This window comes from Schistosoma haematobium, chromosome 6, assembly GCF_000699445.3.
Source record: "Schistosoma haematobium chromosome 6, whole genome shotgun sequence".
NCBI classification, from domain to species: Eukaryota; Metazoa; Platyhelminthes; class Trematoda; order Strigeidida; family Schistosomatidae; genus Schistosoma; species Schistosoma haematobium.
In genome coordinates, this window is record NC_067201.1 from 24868845 (window position 1) to 24891003 (window position 22159).

Genomic DNA, 22159 nt, shown 5'->3' on the forward strand with positions numbered 1-22159 from the left:
TAATTTGTAGACACAGTTCTGTGTTGACGTAAAGGGAGTTTTTCTTTTAAGCGAACTAAAGTATTTCGAAGTGCGTCCGTTGTTTTGTAATATACTTTAATTCTGTGTTGTTTTAAGATTCTTTGGAGTTCTGTTTTATCATGATGGTGTGGTAAAACTGCAATACCAATCCATTCGAGTCATTATTTAGCAGGGAGACGTTTTGTTTTAATATACTTCTAATAATCTTCATAGGAAAACTATTCAATTGAAAGATGTTAATTATATGCTTTTGTTCTTTTTGTTTATCCTCTTCCAATGTGACAATCCTGTTAGCTCTTCTAAAAAGATTTAGGGCTAACGAAATCTTTGCCTTGAATGGACATGCTGAATTAGAGTCAATATAACGATTTGAGTGTGTAGGCTTTCGGTAGATGGATAGATTTAGATTTCTTTTCACTAAGCAATCTGAAAATGGTAGCTCATCATGTTCACTTTGATTCTCGTTTGTTAATTAGATGTGATATGAAAGTGTACCGATCCGTTTTATCACAACATAGGTATCATATACATATCTAAGCTAAATTCGCGGTTTAATGTCATTGGCGAAAATATATCCGATTCTATGTGTTCTACCTGAAGTGATGGTTTACATTTTGTTTTCTTTTAATTATTTAATACTCAAATTAATGTGTTTTTATGTCACCCTCCTTGCAGGCTTTCCAGTAGTGAGTAAACATTTTTTGTGCGTTGTACGTTCCTTAAGTTACTTACTTACGCCTGTGACCCCTCGTGGAGGAGCATAGGCCACCCACCAGCACTCTTCATCCAACCCTGCCCTGGACAATCCTTTCCAGTTGTTATTCATCCTTTTCATATCTGCTTCTATTTCCCGACGCAATGTATTCTTTGACCTTCGTCTTTACTGCTTCCCTTCAAGATTCCAAAACAGAGCTTGTCTCGTAATGCAGTTTGGTAATTTTTGTGATGTATGTCCTATCCATTTTCATCGTCTTTTCCTAATATCCTCTTTAGCTGGAAGCTGGCTTGTCCTCTTCCACAGAAGGCTGTTGCTGATGGTATCCGGTCAATAGATGTTGAGTATCTTGGTTTCTCAAGTTACTGTTAATTTATTACGGACCTAGTACTCAGTTCCCTCCCACTTATGACCTAGTTCCTGAATTATGTTGATTTGTGGTCGGGATTTTACGTTATTTTAATGTGAGTTTTGAGTCATGATTAAAGCGAGTATATAATAGATGTCAACTCCTGACTTCTCTTTGAACTCTAGGCAAGGAATAGAGAAAAGCTTGAGTATAGCAGACCAACAGCAGATAAACTTGTAACGGCTCTAGGTTGATAGTGCAGTTTAGACGATGAATTTGGTCACTTCTAAGGCACGGGGCCATAAAAGTAGTTAACGAGGGATAGAAAAATCAGAACACATGGTATCAACAGCTACCTTCGTGTCTTTCAATCCGTGATGATCTCCCATTTGACAATAATATTTATATTAATTAATCACTGAGTAGTGGTGAATGTTATCTTGATCTAGTCTTTGGCGCTGATCATATTCGGTCGATCAATCTCAGTAAAAAGTATGAACAGATGTACTTTATTCCCGCTTGCTTTGAACTATTCTACCCAAACTGTTCAACCTTAAATTATAGTTACTGAATACATTTTAATCAATATCTTTTAACCTTTTACCACAAAGATGGCCGGTGACGACTGATCCATCAAATGAGGCGGAAGTCCGCAAGGAACTCCAACTCTTGAAACGCTACAAATCACCGGGCTCTATGCTTGTGAAACCTGGCCTCTCCGAGTTGAACATGTTAGACGACTCTCTGTGTTTGATCATCGCTGTCTCCGAAGGATTGCTGACATTCAGTGGCAACACCATGTTAGTAATGCAGAGGTTCGGCATCGTGTGTTCGGGCACAGAGATGATAATGCAATTGGTGTCACCATCTTGAAACACCGACTTCTGTGGCTTGGACGTGTTCCACGAATGTCGTCCCAGAGAATTCCACGTCGTGCATTATTTGCCGACTCTGGGACTGGTTGGAAGAAGCGGAGAGGTGGTCAGTGCATGACATGGTGTCGGGGTATGAAAGAAAGCTGAAAAGGACTGGCTTCTGTCGGTCCTTCACGACTCCCTGGTTGGGGTCTGAGAGATGGTGCTACACAGTGGTTAGAGACGTTATCAGATATGGCTCAGAATAGAAGCCAGTGGCGATCCTGCTGTAGCCTTCTTTTACTTTCTTCATAAAAGAATGGTTTTTCTTCCTTAACTGAAAGATTTCTTCTGATTGTATCTTTCCGTTCCCCCATTAATACTACTAATACAACACTACCTTACACTAATCTGTTCGTTATTGTTCCATCTTTTTATTTTCCTTTCTCTTCGAATTCTGACTGTTTTGTGTGGTGCATATATATTTGGTGCCCTCTTATACCAATATTTATGTGTTCAAATAAATAAATATAATGAATATCACAAAGATTGATGCCATGTATTGAGTCGTCAGACCCCTATATATACCAGCCAACATCAAACCGATTAATGAGGTAGATGGTTAACTATGTCAAACACTTGATACCATAAAAGTTCAGGACCTTAACAGTTTACTGACTATAAACTATGCATTATTTAATCACTAGCTGTATAGTATATTATATACTCTATCATTTATTATAGACAAAAATGATTCGAAGTCTAATATTATTCGGTTGTTAAATGAACTATGAATAATACCACTATAATAGTTCCAAAGTTTATCAAGTAAATTGTATTCTAACTTTTAAACATCATGTAGTCATGTAATTCATATTTATGGATTAGTGGTCGAATTTGGGATTCGTCAGCTGGCTATACCCGTATCTCAGCGAACGGTATTGGGTTCGAGTCCCAAAGTAAACGTAAACACTAAGGTGCAGGTACATCCAATCGACGAGTCCGAAATAGGAAGGAATGCGCGTCCTGGATTCCACTATTAGCAACTATCCATCTTCGTTTATAAGTCTTTAATTACTAAAAAATATTATCCTCTAATAGTTCCTAGTTTTTAAATGTGTATTGGATATTAATATTGACAATTGATGGGAGCTGCTTTGTTTCTAAGTACAATACCACTGACTGGCACGATCACACATTTACTGGAGATAGATTAGTTCAACCTTATTATGAAGGGAACGTATGTATTTCCGAGTATTTAAAGTAAACATGTGTTACGAATCACTGTGATAGAAGTTGGGTGGGTGACCAGTAATTTTTATGGGCGAGAGTGGGTAGAGTCAGCTCTCCATCTTCAAATGCTCTCACATGGCCACGTGCATACAACCACTGCCAGGGAAGTCCTACTCACTGCCTTCTCGTGGCGGGGGTGTTGCTTAAGAAATTGAGAGGACGAAAAGCGAATGTCCGGCTATTAAACCGGGTAGGTGAATATGGAGGATCCACCTAGAGTAGTTGAAAAACCCTGATTCCAAAGCAATGGTGCACATGGGCTCCAGAATCTTGAGGCAACAAATGGCGTATGAATCAATCGTTCGTCACCTGCTATCATGAAACTGTATCTCTTGACGTTGTTCCACTGTTATATGGATTAGACCTTTACGCCGAAGGCTCCGGGTTTGGTCCTCTAGGAAAACTACCTGCTTCGGTATGAACACACGGGAAGCATCCCAACCCTCATACAAATCAAATGATTTATGTGGCGCATACCTATTTGATGCCTTCTTGTACCAACGTTTATGTGTTTAAATGAATAAATAAACAATAAAGCTTTATTTCGACCTATGAACTGTTATTATATGATTTACCATTTTTGAGTTATGCCTGGTCTATGAATTACTATCTCCTATATTCACAGCCGCTTTTGGATAAATCTTGTACAACTGTTATTTTCTATTTTATGGTACGATGTGGTCTGTTTGGATGGTATATAAACTCAGCATGTTTGAAATAAATGATTCATACTGCGGAGGCTGAGATTGGTGTTCTGAACTTAACAGGCAGGGCTAGACTGGAAGCAGGACCAATAAGGAATCTAGACTGCTCGTACGGGTTTTATGCGTCATTGGTCTGGTCGATAAATCACTGTTCTCTAATTGACGGTATCAGTACGTTATGTATTAACAGACCACGAGTTATAGCAGTTGTTACTTATCGATCAATCAGACCATTAAAAAATATTTCTTCTTGAGTAAACGAAAAATTGAATCTAGATCAAATATGATTTTGACGAAGCGAAAGCATAACTGCAAAACTCAAAAGCTAACTGCTTGATGAAAAGTACACAATGCCTTTCTGTGAGTAGTTCTTGATTTGTTAGCTCTACACTCTAGAAGACTTATCCCGGCTTATGTAATCCTTGGGACAAACGAGGTGATTATTTTTTACAATTAGACTTTCATAATCCTACTTCAGTTGTACGAAGTCAGAATAGTTCCGAAAGCCAGTTGTCTAGGGGAAACACCCCAGTACCGTTGATATGAGGTGTTCAGCTTAATTCGCTACTTTTGGTATTGCCAGTTTCCAACTGACCACTTTGATATGACATGACCTAAAGAAAGAAGTGCTTCAGTAGGTGAGACCTGACTGATTCTTCATGAGAAAAAAACAGACTTGACCACAACTTCCAAGTAGCATATTCGATCGAATAACCGTTTAAATAACCCATGATTCTTGAACATCAACCTTTCATCATATTTCAACTTTCTGATACACCAAATTTTCCAGAAATTCACTGATGAAAGTAAATTACAGAACCTGTATAGTATTTATTGTGGTGCGCGGTGTCACTTGCGTTTATCACATAGAAATCTCTGATTGACTAATTGTATCGTAAAATATAATTGCATTTTATCAGTCGAACTTCATAAAGCTCTCTTGAATATTTGCATTCAATAATGTTTTGATATGTCTTATTGCCAGCCAACTATTATGTGACAAATGTGCTCATCGGAACATCGACTTATATGACATTATCCCTGTACCGAACAATGATTCATCAAACAGAAATAGGAGCCTTGAGTCAATCCTGTATCTTTATTGGTCCTCTGTATAGTAACTTCTCGCCTAGCCCATTTGTTCAGTCTAAAACACAAATATCAACCTCCACTGTGTGAATCGTATATTTCAGACATACTTGGCTTATGTACAAGTAGACCAGACATCATCACACCATAAAATGAGAAATAATAATTATACAAGATCAACCTAACAGTAGCTGTGAGTATAGGAGAATGTAACTAGTCGATTGGGAATAAATTAAGGATTTTAAATCGCATAACAGTAACTAACGGGTCAAACGAAAGTTTATGGTAAAAGGAATATTAATATATACATCATCCAGTTACTAAATAGTAATCCAACGGGAATATATGTTATAATAGTTCATAGATAATCACTAACAGTTGCTAGTCATTTATTGTTCGTTCGGATTTAACACTTTTACCCATAAAGTCTAATGTGTACCTATCACTTAACTACTTCGGTTAAAATTCCCGTTTTGACATTTTGTAAAACTAACGAATCCAGTGACAATTTCCCTTTCAATTGAAATTTTAATATCAGAAGGGGGTTTGTGGATATTATAATAATTTCGGTAGTTGAGATCATGAGTCAATTAAAGCTAGACCACCATGGAGAACCTGGAAGCACTGGACGGCCGTTTCGTCTTACTGTGGGACTCTTCAACTCGCGCTCCAGACTGATAGGTCTTAGGTAGGGATCTTGCGAGGCACGATAGTGGGTGCACCCTGCTGAGGAGTCCCACCATAGGAAGAAACTCCCGTCCAGTGCTTACAGGTTCTCCATGGTGATCTAGCTTCAATCGACCCATGATTTCAGTTATTAAAATTAAAATTGTAAGGTTGGTCACAATAAGCTTATTATAACTTTTAAAACAGACGGTCGTTACTGCTTAAATCGATTTAAGTAGTTAAATAGTTTTGTGTGAATATTCCAAACAAAAGCTATTTCACCCAATCACATAATACATTATTTTTCGGACACACCTCTAGTACTTCTCTAAATTCAGCATGTCTTTGGATCATTGCTTTATACATATGAAATTGCATTGTCAATACCTTAAGATCTTCGGTGATAACAGTTTCTGTAAGGTGCTGAAGCTGACACTAAATCAGCCAGGAATACTAGAAAATAACTATTTATTGATTAGAAACTAAAGTAAAGTGTGTCAATTAATCTGAATAGGGAACTAATTTAATCTGAAATACTTCAGAAATTACAAGCATAAAATCAAGTTAATCCCATGAAACTCGAGAAGATATGATGAATCGACAGTTAACCAATCCGAAACACGATATCATAATGTATAATAGGGAAAATGAATAGTTGAATTTTCAATTCTGCTGTTTGTTCCTGTTTACCAAATGAATATGGTAGTTGTGAGAATGGGTGTTGTGGATATTACAGTAACCTTAATAGTTGACATCATGAGACGATTGAGGCTAGACCACTATGGAAAACCTGGAAACACTGGATGGCCGTTTTGTCCTATTTTGGGACTCCACAGCAGTGTGCATCCACGATCCCGCCTCGTGAGATTCGAAACCAGGACCTATCAGTCTCGCACGCTGGAGCCTAACCTCTAGAACACTGAATATGATAGTTAATAAGTATTATTAATTCATTGGGAAAATCAATCTATTTTATCTAGTTCTACGTATGTACTACTTATAAAAGTTTTTATAACAACATAACTTGATGTTACTTATAAAGTTTTTATGAAAGGGATGAATTTTTGGCTTGAAAATTGTTACAGTGACAGTTTATGAATAAATAAAGAATAAAATATTTGAATAGTAGCAGGAGTAATTCATATGATAAGCTAACAGTATAATTTCATGTACCTTTTCCTCAATCTGTTGTATAATATTACACTGATAATCAACTCTAAGATACAGGTGCATCTAGCTGACGAGTCCAAGGATAAGACGAAACGCGCATAGTAGATTCCACGACCAGCCACTACCCATCTTTGCTTAGAATTCTTGTGAATTAAGGCAATATCGAGGCAATACACACCGTATACACATGTGTCAGTTAGAGACTGATCAATTTCAGTCCTAAGCATCAATGGGAAGATTCAAGTAAACAACAATACCAATTTAATTTAAACTTCATTCGATTGCACAAGTAAGTGGCTATAAGGACTGACTAGCTAAGTGGATAACGCGAAAGCATTTGAAGCGGACGGTACTGAGTTCGAACGTGAGTGAACATCAACTCTGAGGGGCAGGTACGTCCAGTCGACGAGTTCCAAATAGAACAAAATGCACTTCCTGGATTTCACTACTAGCCACCATCTACATCTGATGAAGATACAAACTGTGTCTGATGTTTGAAGTCATTTGTAAACAACATTTTTATAATAATTTGTTTCCAGAAATAAACTTAACTTTAGAAGAATTTTGTCAATCGATAAACATTCAGTTTACAAATCCCTAATATATTAGAAACAAGGAGATAAAAACGAAGAACACAAATTCCACGGTTCTACATCCAGGTAATTAATCTAAATGTATATTCAATTTTAAGAGAAATACATCTTTTAAAATAACAGCATTTGAATTTAGGATTGTGTTAGATCAAATTAACGCTGAAGTGACATTTTAATCCTTTAATGTATACTAACTACTTAAGTAGTAGTACTTTATATTACAGAAGAATATTAATCAGTAAGTAATTTTACTATTATATATAATTATCAGAATGAGTTTTTGTGGAGATTGTAGTAATGTTAATATTTGAATTAATGAGTCGATTTAGTCTAGATCACCGTTGAAAAGATGAATTTTCTGAACTTCTATTGAGAAGCCGTGATCAATTGATTTGGACTGTGTCTGTTGAGAGGCAATTACTCACTGAAGAAAACGATCGCGCAATATAATGGATTGGTTGAAGTTAGACAATAACACCATTGGACGTCAGATCAGTGGTTTACGGGCTAGGCATTTGCGTGCGAGACAAAAGGTGTTGGGTTCGAGTCACACGTGCGGGGTTTTGGATGCGCTTCGCTGAGGAGTCCCATACTAGGACGAAACGGCCGTCCAGTGCTTCCAGGTTTTCTATGATGGTCTAGTTTTATTTGACTCACGAGTTCAACTATAAAAACACTTTTGGATTAAATTTATCCAGTGCCAATTTACATGCTGTTTATTTAGAAAAACTAGCAATATTACCTTGCTGCAATTCACATCCGCTACCTACTAGTCAAGAATCAGGTACTTTGACATTATGTAAAATGGTTGATGTACACTCCTAATTCTTTTCACACTACAACGAGACGTTAAATTAGTTCTGTCTGATTGTAGTTATTGTTAAATGTAACTGAAAGCATCCCACATAAGCAGCTATTTAAAGGAATAACTCTTATTCGACTTTGTGCATCTGTGATCAAACTTAATCGTCAGATGTAAACCTCTTTGATAACTTTATGATATCCAATAGTTACTGGGGTTGTTTGGTGATAGATAATATCTCTAGTTCGTTTATATTACCCGTTGACATCTGTTATGACTTTATGTCCGACTTTTTGTCACGTGATTTATCCACCAATCAAAATACGACTTATACTATCTTAACATTGTGCCAAACCAATGAAGTTCGACCGATATGAGCAGCCTAGCGTCCTTATTGGTCCTATGTCCGCTTAGCCCGTCCACTTGAGTCCAGAACACAAATACCATCTTCCACTACGCGAATCATATATTTCAAACATACTGTGTTTATATATCAAACAACCAGACAGCAACGCACCATAAAATAGGAAATAACATTTGTGCACAATAAAGCCAAAAAGTGGCTGTGAGCATGGGAGGCAGTAGTTAATAAACTGAGCATAATTTAGGGACAGTAGGTCGTTTAATAATAAATTATAGGTCAAAATGAAGCTTATAATAAGAGGAATATTAATACACATAATCTAATTATTGAATAATTATACAATAAGAATATTTATAGAATATTATTCCATTAATAGTCCTCGGAAGTTGCCCGTAATTTAATCTTCACTGGGATATAACAACATCACTTGGGGAATATAGAGGATAAGTTTTTCATCCTTGTTTGTCACACTACGATAGCAAACATCTACGACTGTGTTCTAAGTTGTACCTTTAAACTTTAGAATACACCGCGATAAAATTATCTTCAGTCCACTTTGTTCAATTAATTCATATTCTCAACTTCAACTACCTCCTAAAATAAGCAAAGATGGATAGTGGCTAGCAGTGCAATCTGGGATGCGCTTTTCGTTCCATTTGGGACTCGTCAGCTGGATGCACCTGTATCACAGGATCGGTGTCCACTCTGGGACTCGAATACAGTACCGTCTGCTTCAAACACCATCGCGTTATCCACATAGCCACTTCCTTTTGCAGTCGAGTGAAGTTTAAATTAAATTGGTATTGTTGTTTACTTGAATCTTCCCATTGATGCTTAGGACTGAAATTGATCAGTCTCTAATTGACACATGTGTATACGGTGTGTATTGCCTCGATATTGCCTTAATTCACAAGAATTCTAAGCAAAGATGGGTAGTGGCTGGTCGTGGAATCTACGATGCGCGTTTCGTCTTATCCTTGGACTCGTCAGCTGGATATACCTGCATTTCAGAATGGGTGGTTCACTTAGGGACTCCAAACCAGCACCATTCGCTTCAAATGCCGTCGCGTTATCCACTTAGACCGACAAATTGGAGTCATAAACATCAATGAGAAGATTCAAGTTCACAATATCAAGTGAACTACATCAAATATTTCGATAATCATTTATTACTTCATTTATTATTTCAATGTTACTGTGTCTCAATCTATTGATTTTCTTATAGTATACTGTATACGCCAATTAGGTGTTTCGTTCTTATTGTATCAATCTGCAAAACTACTATAAATCTATGTGTGTTGAAAATAACGTGATTCCAAAGGTTTCTGCACAAAATTAGATGAGTAATCTATTAATGTAAACTAGGATTAGAACAACTAAAAATATGCAAAAATTCGTTTCGTTTTGTAAATCTGTGAAATTTTTCTGGGTATTTTTAAAAACAAAAATGAGTATTGTAGGCAAAGATGAATAGTGGGTAGCAGTGGAGTTCAAGACTTGCGTTTCATCGTATTTAGTACTCGTCAGCTGGATGAACGGTGCTGAGTTCGAGTCCCAGGGTGAACATCAATTCTGGGATGCAGGTACATCCAGCTGACAAGTCCTAAACAGGATGCAACGTGCGTCCTGGATTCCACTGCTAGCCACTATCCATCTTTGCTTATAAAGCTTGTGACTTCAGGCAATATCGAGGCAATACGAACAGTATGTACATATGTCAAAAAGAGGCTGATCAATTTCAGTCCTAAAACAATAATGGAAAGATACAAATAAACAATATCAAGTGAAGGAAAACAAGTATATCAAATTTTTGGATAATGAAACACCTCTGAGAAAACCAAATGCTCATAAAGTGATGAAAATTGTGTGGGAATGTTTTTGAAATCAGATAGTAATATTAACTGAACAATGTCTACTGGTTATTGGTACTTGTTAAGTTTTCTTCTGTAGGGTTTTTTAGACAGTTTTTCACAATAAAGAAATGGTACTTCATGTCAAAATGAATAAAGCTTTCTGTCCCAGAAATCTGAGTTTGCAATGTCTAACAGCTAACATGATAACGATCATACTATTGGTCGCTAATAAGAATGTATGTTGATCTATCAAACCTTTGGAAATAAAACATGTTTACTTGCAGCCTAACAATAGATTATATCAACATCTCAATAGAACTTATTGATCATGGGTAATGGTGAGGTGATAGATTATTCACCTAGATAAGGTCACTGACACCATGTCATTATCTAAATCGATATGGGAAAAGGTGAATAACGAAATCATGAGCCAGTCCGACCAACAAAATTACTGAACAGGCGTTTCATCCTAGTACGAGGTCGTGAAGGCGTAATGCTGAGAAGTCGTCGATTAGGATGAAACGACCATCATATGCTTCCATATTTCCAACAGTTATCTAACTCAAATCGATTCATGGTTCTAGTCAAATTAAACAGTCCTTAAAACCCCAAACTCCTAATTTGTTATTGTCCAACATTTTGGTTTACATGTTTCACAGCAATCTTTAATCTATACTGTTTGCAAATATAAGTTAGTCTGGCATTAGGAAAACCATAGTAACCTAACTGAAATACATACACACACAACAAAACAATGTTACCGTGTGATCAACTAATTCAAATCAAAACATGGTAACGTGATATGAATCAAATGAATTTGCCAATTTCAAATAAATCCATGCTAACATAGAAAACAAACTGGTTCAACACACACAGACTTCATGACAATAACCATAGTTATCAACTATCTGACAGACTCAAACCATAAAACTCTGAAAGGTATCAGAATACAAAATCAATTTACCTAAATCATAAACTTTTCAATCATTTCCAAAATAATAAAACTAATAGCTTATCATTGGTAATGCAGTAATTACTTTTGGTGAAATCCCTCTTTACAGCATATAGTTACAATCTTTAATATTATAATGATTGATATTTCCTTAATGTATAATGAATTACTTATGTCAAGTATTGTGCTTAACAAACAACAGCTCTTTTAGGAAATCTAATGATGCTTTATCATGTACATAATAAATGAAAAGTTTGTATTGTTTCGATGAAACCATTTGAGCAAATTACGACACATGTAAATACATCAGATGATGATGATAACTTGTACAAAGTTGATATCACACTTGATTATTACTTCGATGGAGATTATACAACAAACGATTAGTTTAATGATGATTAGAATACAATCTCAATTGTGCCACTTCATATTGTGTGAAGATTTCTTTTTGGATTTTTCATCATATCATTATGTACAATGTTCATGTGAAATGATGCATGAGAATATCTTGTTTAAACATTTCACATTGAAAACTATCAGTATGAGGTTGTGGAGATTATTAATTTTTTGATTGAGATCACGAATCGATTGATGTTAGACCAACATTTAAACCTGAAAGCACTGAATGGCTGTTTCGTGGATTTGTTGAGGTTGGACATTAACACTGTTAGGTGACGACTCAGTGGTTTTAGAGGTTAAGCGTTGGCGAAAGAGATCGCAGGCGCACACTGCTGAAGGGTCTCGCAATAGGATGAAACGGCCGTTCAGTGATTCTAGGTTTTCATTAGTGATCAGACATCAGTCGATTCATGATCCCAAAGAGAAACTTTGCCGACAACCATAGCCTGATCCTCACCCTGTCACTTTTCAATTTTGTATGAAGACTATAATAACACACAGTTCTTAAACTTTCGAAATTTCATCAATAAAATGTTAAATTTCATTGTTTTTAAATAGGATTTTATACTAGATTCATTTATATAAATAACTGGACTGACGTTAGACAGTCCACTTGTTACATGCTCTATCAATCTCTACCTCTTTCATACATCTCCCCAATTCTATTTCACAGTACCTGAACAACAGTGGTTCAACAGTGTATGACATCCTGAAGACCGGTACGAAATTTCACTCTAGTATGATCAAAGGTTTAAATGTAGCGAAAAGCTGACAAATCAAACAGGTTAAACTTGTAGATATGTCGAATAAATGCAGAGATTTTTGGTAAGATGCAACATTCAATATGTTTGCTCAAAAACTTATCAAGTCAATAATTTTCACAATTGATTTGCATATACAGAGAATATTCTCAGACAGTTTCGACTCACTCACATAACAGCTTTGATGGAGAAGGCCTGAGATAATGTGCAGCTTAAGTATCAGTTAAAATACAATGGTGATCATTGAGCTATCAATAGCTACTTGTAACTGTTCAACATGGGATTTTCTCGACTCCATCATGAACTTAACCAAGGCTATCACCTTGAGTTGACATTGCTAACGACTATAATAACACACAGTTCTTCAACTTCCGAAATTTCATCAACTAAATAATTGGACTTATAATAGATGATGCAGTCTAATCCTTATTCCATGGATCAGTGTCTCAGTGGCTTGAGGTGTTCCAGTCTCAACTACAAACTTGCATGTTCCAACCCCACTAAGTCTACTTGTGCTTAAACAACTATGTAGTATCACTTGTCTTCACACTTAAATATGTTTCAAAAGTTTATGCATAAATCTTCAAAAGTTGAGTTAGTCAGCAAATGGAATTCCTTAATGTAGTCGACTTATATTTTTCACAATCGACAAGAAATTAATGAAAATGAAATTTAATAAATTCTGTATGACGAAATAACAAAACATTTGTAGTTACCTTGATCAACGACATCTAAGTGACAACAATCAAAGGGGTCATTGAAAAAAAAAACATATCATGTCCATGAAATTATAAGCAACTGCTCATTAGAACTGTTTAATATTAAAAGTATAAAGATCCCGAATAAATGATTAGATAAAATTAAGAAAGTATTTAAACACTGATTTGATCAGTAAAATATTTTTAATTATTGAATATACTACTTAGGCTACTACTCCGTTGGAGCTACTACATGTCCAAGAAATACTGGCACAGTATTGTTCCATATAATTGAAATAAAGAATGGATGATCAACACGGAATTCCACTTCAGGTTCTTCAGATTCACATAAAGAAAGATTAATAAATTCTACAGAAGTGGCTGCAGCTGCCACTGCACCTCGCTCATCCACCTATGGACAAAAATCAATAGAACTTATATTAACAATTTTTAAGTGGAAGAAACAGTAGAAATAATAACAATATTCCACGTCATCTGAAATTCCAGATTTACTCATTATCGTTTTGTCTGAAGCATTCATCAACGTGAACAATGTAAGAGGGATTAGTCAACTCAGATTTAATTATGTTGAGTCACCTTGTCTCCAACGTTAACTAAACTCTGTGAACCAATGTGGTTCCAAATCGTAGTGCGTCGTGATTGATTCTGGGTAAATAGAAATATGTGTGACATAATTGGAAATCGAAAGTCAATAACGTAAGTCAATAAACTCACGGCTCTAATGCGTCATTCAATCATGGAACACAAAAACGCTTATTGAGATATCAAGTTCATTGGACTACTGATAATACTGCAACTAGGTCCACAAAACTTCATCACCTCTAACAGATAAACAACATGACATTGGTTACAATTCGCTGATCCGTCAATTTTAATATTCAGCTCATACAGGAGATTAGTTGTAGCACAAATAGCTCAGTGGTAACATCTTCAAAAGTGACAAGGGTTGATGTGAATTCAATTTTCACAGAGGGTGACAGTTCCCCCAAGGTTCCAGTTTCAGTCTTACAGTAACAAACTATCACTGAACCTAGGTCAATAGTTTCGTTACAACCACCTCCAAACACTTTCAACACATCACAGTGCACTGCAATACCAAGCCACTTAAACTAGCGGTCACATTGCAACTTCCTCAATAGAATTTCATCACAGTTAAAGACAAAATCAATCACTCTGTTATCAGTTACTGAAAACACTTAATATGAAAACACTTCTGTGGATAAAACTAATCACAATGAGTGGTGAAATCTATCTCAAATATCACTAAGAAATAAAACCTGATTACTGCTCTAATAACCATAAGGTAACCATAACGAATTGGAATGAACAACAAACTTTCCTTTATAAAATAGTCTTTCGTGAGTGACGAAAATATCAGTATCACACTGATATGTGAATTATTTTCAAGAGACTGACAAAAGCCTGTGGAAAAGCGACCGATGTAATTGAAAATAACATGCCTTCATGTGGTTGCATGGATTTTCGTAGACATGTTAATGGATTGTATTATATTTAAAGTTATTTCATGACAAAGAGGTTGAGTGAGAAATCAAGAAACATTATCTGAATGAAGTCCATCCATGTGATACAATTTTGTGGTGTTAGGCTGACTCAATATTTCGATAGAGTCCTACGAATCAAACTAGTAATCGGCTCTATATGTTGAAGGGTGTGGCTCCGAATAAATAACATGACGCACTACTCGCAAGTATGAGTTCCTGTATAAACAAGTAGACAGAAATCAAATCTCAACCATAGTGGCTACAACCAACCAGCGCTCCAAGTTTATTTCACAATATTAACAGGTAAATGCAGTCTGACAATGAAGTTTGTTGAGAAACACAAAATTTATACGACTCACTTCAAGAATAGCCTTATGAAGTATATCTCCTATACAAAAATTACTTGATTCAGACATGTTTGTAAAGTTAGCTGATCCTGGACAAAAAGCCTCTCTCATTCCCATTTTCTGTAGATAGTCTACAAGGCTTATAGCACTGCCTTCCTTCAGTTTGAACTTCGGTAAGTACAAGTGTATACTGGTATCCGTAAAGTTAGAAGAAAGAATTGATGAAATTCCTTTGTCTTTACACAATGATTTCAGTAAATCAGGTAATCCGTCATTTGTGTTTGGAAGAACAACCAATAATGAGAATCTATAACAAGAATTGGTTGGAAAAGGGATAATACAAAACAGAATATTAGGGTAATTTTAATGCCGACCAGACAAGTGAAATATAGATGTCATTATATTTTCGACATGGTTTTTGAATCAGTGAACATATCTTTTGTGGGTTTACTTTGTGGTGTCAATGAATCCTCATTTTTAGTCTTGCCAGCTTTTTGGATAGATGTATAATCAATTTTGTTACACTGTAATAAGTAGCAATTTTTCGCAGTCATAACAAATTTTTTATCAAGTCATTGCACAGCTGTCTTCAACTTTTGCATAACATATTGTAAGTCTTTTCAAACCGTATAAGATATGTATGTCTGCTGTTTGTTGTAATGACACATTAACAGTTCAATCTGAATTATTGTCGCGATGATTTCAACTAAAGTATTAGAAAGTAAACATTCACAACTATTTACACAATGACGTGAAGTAACTAAAACTGCACACCGTTGTCTTTCTAGTACCATAGATATTTACACATAAAAGTGAATAATTTAAGTATTCAACATTTTAGCAAAAAGATCAAAGTCATTTCGCAAACAAATTTTAAGTCCCTTAACCAAGACTAATCGACCTCTTTAGGTTTCTATAATATATAACTTTTGGCCTCCTTTTCAATAGTGTGGATCATTCTACAAAGCTAAAGTTTGATTGATTCATTAAGCGATGTAGAAAATTCTCCAGTCCGCGGATTATTTTCTTAAGACTTCTGAAGTGCAATATTTATATGACACTAATTGATAACATGTTCCTCAAATATTTTACTTAAAAGTATCCAGCAGATTGTTGTCAAGAAAACCAGATGATATCTGTCAAGAGGAAATATTATATTCTGTCACTTTTAAAGATTAATGAAAGCAAGACTGCTAAGCTGACTATAGAGAGGATGGAAAGAATCTCGTGTTAGCGGTGAAGTTTCAAGAAATGGCATAGATGGTTGCTTTCACTATTGATAGTCACCGAACTTAGTACTATACAATCATCTATAATGAGGCTAAGGAATTGTTTGATGAAAACAAGTACACAAATCGTGTTGCTTAGTTCTTCATTTTCTCCATAGTTTTTCATCTGGTTTTAAATAAAAAGGATCCGTGGACACACATCAAAAGGACATTTCACGAAAACCCTAACATGTAATTGTTCAAAATATTGAGTAACAGCAAACATAAAAACCAGGTAAAAATTATAGGCGTCCAAGTGTCTCGATGACCTCTAGGTTTGGCTAGAGCCAGTTGATTGTGTTCACGGCTTAATTATAACCAGTTATCTGATTTCGCACAAAATTTGTATCATGTTAGTATCGGTCAGTTTTAACCGGAAGATCTACTTAAGAAGAATTACTTCGTAAATATACAGAGTTTCGATAAATGTTAGTTATTCTATCATCTTTGCTAGTTGTGTATACACCTAGTAATCCACTTTACATTTTGAGACGTCGTTGCTTCTTAAATTGAAATGATTACTTCGTTTGATTGGGATACTATTCACCTATTAGATCTTGTAAATAAATCTTATACTTCCTGATAGTATTTTTAAGATTTTAATAATTGATTGTCAAAATTTTTATGTGCAAGCAAAACCATATGGGAGCAGGCTCGAATTTTACAATTTATGTAACCATTCTGCATTATTAGAATTTTCGGCATGCAAAGATTGGATATATCGATATAAAGATTAACTTAGAGATAGATTATAGGCATCATTACCAAGGTTTGACTTGATAATTTCGAATAAATTTAGCATCTGGTAGACTGCTATAAATAAATAATATATTTATAATATCTCAATGAGTGGAAAAATTAGATTTGCTGAAGTTTCGTGACTCAGTGTAAGCCAATTCTTCAGAGAACAAATAACCAAATTAAAAATAATCCAAATTTAAATAGTACACAGGAAAAACACAAGAATATTTACTGAAATTTAATCGTACATAAAACGTATACAGCAGCGTTTTATAAATTCAAAGAGGGATTACGCCTAACCAAATGAGACAAAGCCTATTTACTTTGAGGATACATTATTGAAGTTTCCCAGCTAAATAGTTGATCACAACGACAAAGCCCATAACTCCCAGATGTCAAAAATTAACGGTCCGTGAAGTGATGTGGGTTATCTGGACTCAGTAGCTAACTGGATGATGAGGTGGTGCTTGAAATATACGGTGCTGAGCTCGGCCCCCATAACGAACATCAGGTTCAAAATGCAGGTAGATTTAGATGATATAGTCTAAAACAAGGCGATCATTGCGTCCTGGACTTCACTGCCAGCCACAACCCATCTATTCTACATTAAGTCAGAGACTTTAAATATCGATATTATTTACTAGAGATTTTTCTACTCCATTCGCAGTTTAGACAAAATTACGATTGAATTAAATTATACGTTGAAGTAAACTATTTAGTTGAAAATTACTGAGCATTTGTAATAGTTGTCAAACGTTTTCGAATTTTCGATCATGAGGACTATGAAACTTCTCAGCATCTTTGTCTTACAGATCTAATGGCTGCATAAGCTCACTTACTTACAGTGATTTGGAAAGAAGCATATCTTCTTGAGTAGTAAAATCTCATAATTCAGTACTTGAAAGAATAGCATGAGGATTCTCGTGAACAAACCTAAAACTTTGTTCACTAAAATAAAATAAAAATAAGTATTTTAAAAAGGTTTCAAAATACTTGCACTTACTTAGGACTCTTGAAAGGTATCTTGATAGCTCGTGACTTCAAATGTGGCAGGCTGACCATGCCGAATGAGGAATTAATATACATAAACCTTACGTCTATTTTTGACCTGTCTAGACGAAAAAACTTATCAACGTGAGAGTTGCGCACAGGAAAAGCCGATTTCCATAAACCTAGAAAGCAAAACTGGTTATAAAATTGTTAACAAACATGAAAATTATCATCGCCAAATAAAATGAAGGATTTAAGACTTTAAAGACATTTATAGGTAGTGTAAGCCAAACAGATAGATTCACCTTTGAAATATGTAGTAGCTAACACTACAACCCGTGTGTCTTCTTTTAGGGACCCAGGTGAGAGGAGTTGTTGTATCTTTCCGTTGGTTTGTTCACTAACCCACTTGTTTATTCGTTTACGAGCACATTCTATGTCCGTCTGAAATGTCATCTACACAGATAATTAATGATTCAAAATAAAGACCCACATGTTCTATCAGTGCATTATAGTAAGTCTTCAAATAAATTTCGAATTGCTGCTTGATACTAACATCACGTTCAACGAAAAGTCCACTGCTAAGGATAATGTTAACACCACCACGTTCTGAACAGTTATTGAGAAGTTCACTTATTCCGCTATGAACTTTATCATGTTCTAAGCATTCAGATAATTGCATTGTTTTCATTATCTCAGCCTTTGTGTTCAATGCACTTCCAGACAGAACCATTCCGAGGGTAGTATAGATATTGAAAGGAGAGAGGAAAGTATTCTCCAGTTTGTCTAAGCATACTAACCAGTGTACTATGGAAGACTATCTTACTCTTGTTTTCTTCCAATAACTTCCCATAAAACTTTTCGCTGAAGTTCATAAGCGATAATCGTACATCCATCTTGTTTGAAGTTGCAGTCTGTCAAGACAACTAGAATTAATTATCTGTGTGACAAGAATACCTAAAACTATATACAAATAGATCGCTCTTTAAAATACTGTGTTGAAACTCATTATTATAATAACAAGTTATTGTCATGTAAGAAAAAGGTACGCTGTTAATGAACTACTTAGGATACACGCAAAACCTACATTGTATTAATAGTGCCCCCGAATACGGTCGAGGGTGGGAGAGTCATCTCTCCATCTCGAAATGCTTTCACATAATAACGCGTAAACAGCCACTGACAGGGAAGTCCTACTCACTGCCTTCTCGTGGTGGGGGTGTTGTCTCAAACGTGAAAGGACCAAAGGAGAATGTCCGGCACCTTAACCGAGCAGGTAGATATGGAGGATTCACCCAGGGAAAGTAGGTAAACCCTGATTCCAAACCAACCGTGCAAACGGGCTTTAGAATCCTGAGGGGACAAATGGTGTATGAACCAATTATTGGTTAGCGGCTATTATGAAACTGAATCTCCTGACTTTGCCCCCACTGTTTTGTGGATGACACCTTTAGATCAAAGGCTTTGAGAGTGGTCCCATTCACTCGTAGTTTGTTCTTCAAAGAGAATGGCGGCAAGATTATGATTTGTGGATGAACCAACTAGATCTAGGATAACAAAACTTGGATTTTGACGTAAAATTCATTCATCCACATGATTAGATAGCATTTGAGCATTATAAATGACGTCAGTTCATGATAAAAACCACAACCTTAAATATCTGCAACACAATGTTTAAAGATTAATTATACCGTTTGAATGGTGTAGCGGAAAAACTATATTTTGCCAAGGACTCTAAGAAAATTTAGAAAAGCCTTGAGATTAATCAACCAAGGACAGACAAAATGCGGCTTTTTGAGAGCTCCAAGACACATAAAAACGTCAAAAACTGGTTATTAGTCTTGAAATCATTGTTAGCACCAAATACAGAAGATTTTGGATTTAAATTACAGTGCTGCATTTTAACTAGACCATAATTCCTAGCCCAAGACTCAATACTTCCAAAACACGGAATTCAATAGAAGTCACGAGTTTCAGCAACATACTAACCACAATCGTATCTTAAATCCATACATCCTCTAGCTTAATTTTGGTTATTCGCTCGAGGCTGTAAATGTGGTGCGATTTCGTCATATTTGCTTCTATTATTTTATCCCAATATTGGGGATTGCTGAGAACAAACGGATCATACTAACGTTTGTACTTAAAGTTAATTATCCCTATGTTTACGATCGTATAATTCGAAGTCCGTTTTCGTTAACAGGACAAAGATAATGGAGTCTTTTGAATCTATGAATACAGTTGTATCAAAATATAGATCACTGTTGTTCAAACGAATTAAATACTATCTGGTTAAACATGGTAGTCATGAGCTCGAAGATCTTGACGATCACAGTGAAAACGCCTAACAAATTCCAATCCTCCCGCTCTCTTAACACTTAATCCAATATCCAATATCAATATGTAGTGAGCCAGTTGTTCGTACTCCTCCATGGATGAATGTATAAATATGCTTAAAATATAAATCTTTCGATTATCTCCGTGCATTATGTAGGCTAACCTCGTTTGTTTGACGGTGGTAATAAGAAGTCAAATGTGGATGATGTTGGAGTAATTTATTTTAAGCATTCCTTTGTCTAGACAGAGACTCATGATAGGGAGCAGAAACGCGAAGCGGATCGACGAAGGCTAGTGAACCAACCCAATCTGATCAAACGTCACTCAATTTTTATAGTCGGACCAAAAATAAGTTGTAATGAGTAGGACAAGCAATCAGCACACATACGATCATATAAAATCAGTTGGGGTTAATATGCCAGTAAGTGACAAGGTGAAAATGTGGATTGAGAAGAATGAATAGGTTGATCTGTCTCAAAACCAGAATAGCCGTTGAGTGTAGCAGTGTATTTGTGAGCGATACTCTGTGTGTCATGTTATATTTGTTCACAAACCGGAATGGAAGGTCAAAGGTCAATTCGCTATTTTCTAAGCAACAATTCTGCAATTATTGATGGTAATTGTAAAGATTGTGAGAATTGATGAAAAATGCAAGCAACAACAACAGCTGATTACAAAACAGGTCTGTTTTAACTATTCCCACAAATACCGTAGCAATATGCTTGTACAAACCAATTGATTTTTTTGCTCGTTTATTATTGTTTCAGTACGGTTCCAGGTATTTGGCTATGTCCAACTGATGTTAGTCTAGCCAATCAACTACGGTAGTTTCAGCTAGTTTGGTGGTTATTTGTGATTATGTGTAACTTGCAGTCAGTCTTCAGTAATAAGGATAGGTTTTTTTGGCTAACGTCATTTTTAGCAAGGTTGTATTTTACGGGATGAAGTTGACGACCTCATGCCAAACCCTCCTCTTTTACACGGGCTTAGGACTAACGGAACCCTATGAAAGCCGCAGTTGGAGGGAAAAAGACCATGCAAGAAATCGCGCTGTGAATCGGAGGCAAACATCAAAAAGTCTAGGAACATTTGCCAACGATTGCCCAGGACAGAGTTCTTTGGGGACTTCTGGTGAGCGACCCACGCTCTACAAGGTGTAACAGGCTTCGGTAAGTTCTATCCTCTAGTGTAGCCTGTTTGTTTCAGGGAAACTTTAGATCCAAATTAAGGTTTAGACTGAAGAATAGCTGTCTAGGTGGGTTAGATACTCGCACTTGCCCGGTTGAAATCAAAACAAAGTAATTGGGTAAATTGACGATCTTAGTATTTGTTCATATTTAGCCTGTCTGTCGATGAGCAAGAATAACAACGCACGTCACAGACAATACTAATAATGTTTCCCTTTATTTCTAGGATGAGCTCAACAATTCATTGAATGAATTCCATGGGATATAAGAAGTACAGTCTTTTTTTTATTTAGATTAATCACAATCATTATGTCCATCATGGTAGTCGTGTAATTTTAACTATGTATTTTCCAACTTTTAATCCTTTTCTACATGTCATATTGCAACTCTAATCATATATCATGAAATCATAGAGGATATTACATGGTCAACAATTAGTAGGCCCCAGATGGTTTGATAACAAACGAATTGAAGGTTGTAATC

At 35.8% G+C, this 22159-nt stretch overlaps 2 protein-coding genes across 3 annotated transcripts in view; one reads left to right on the forward strand and one right to left on the reverse strand.

The window, feature by feature from the left end:
* The window catches only part of MS3_00008872 (uncharacterized protein), a 46733-nt gene extending 44833 nt beyond the window's left edge, over positions 1-1900 (forward strand). The window contains exon 12 of the mRNA XM_035734326.2: positions 1697-1900. The gene's annotated coding sequence lies outside the window, so the exon portion shown is untranslated. The remainder of the gene's footprint in view (positions 1-1696) is intronic.
* Positions 1901-11921: 10021 nt separating this feature from the next.
* SERPINB4_1 (Serpin B4) lies at positions 11922-20708 on the reverse strand. Of its 2 annotated transcripts, XM_051217215.1 has the most exons (6): positions 18979-20708; positions 18646-18938; positions 18458-18608; positions 18166-18334; positions 15166-15460; positions 13211-13695 (listed from the first exon to the last, which is right to left on the reverse strand). In XM_051217215.1, exons 1-6 carry the CDS (start codon positions 19046-19048, stop codon positions 13516-13518), a joined length of 1158 nt encoding a protein of 385 aa, XP_051065868.1. In that variant the 5' UTR covers positions 19049-20708; the 3' UTR covers positions 13211-13515. The 2 variants fall into 2 exon arrangements, with proteins under 2 accessions (XP_051065867.1, XP_051065868.1); XM_051217214.1 differs by having other exon boundaries at positions 11922-13695; positions 15166-18334; positions 18646-20708.
* Between the last annotated feature and the right edge of the window lie 1451 nt (positions 20709-22159).

Coding starts and splice junctions, on each gene's coding strand:
- SERPINB4_1 (XM_051217215.1), bottom strand. CDS start 19,048: ATGGATGTACGATTATCGCTTATGAACTTCAGCGAAAAGTTTTATGGG. Junction 18,609..18,645: donor ATAATGCACTGATAGAACAT/GTGGGTCTTTAT, acceptor TTATCTGTGTAG/ATGACATTTCAGACGGACAT. Junction 18,335..18,457: donor AGCTACTACATATTTCAAAG/GTGAATCTATCT, acceptor TTTGCTTTCTAG/GTTTATGGAAATCGGCTTTT.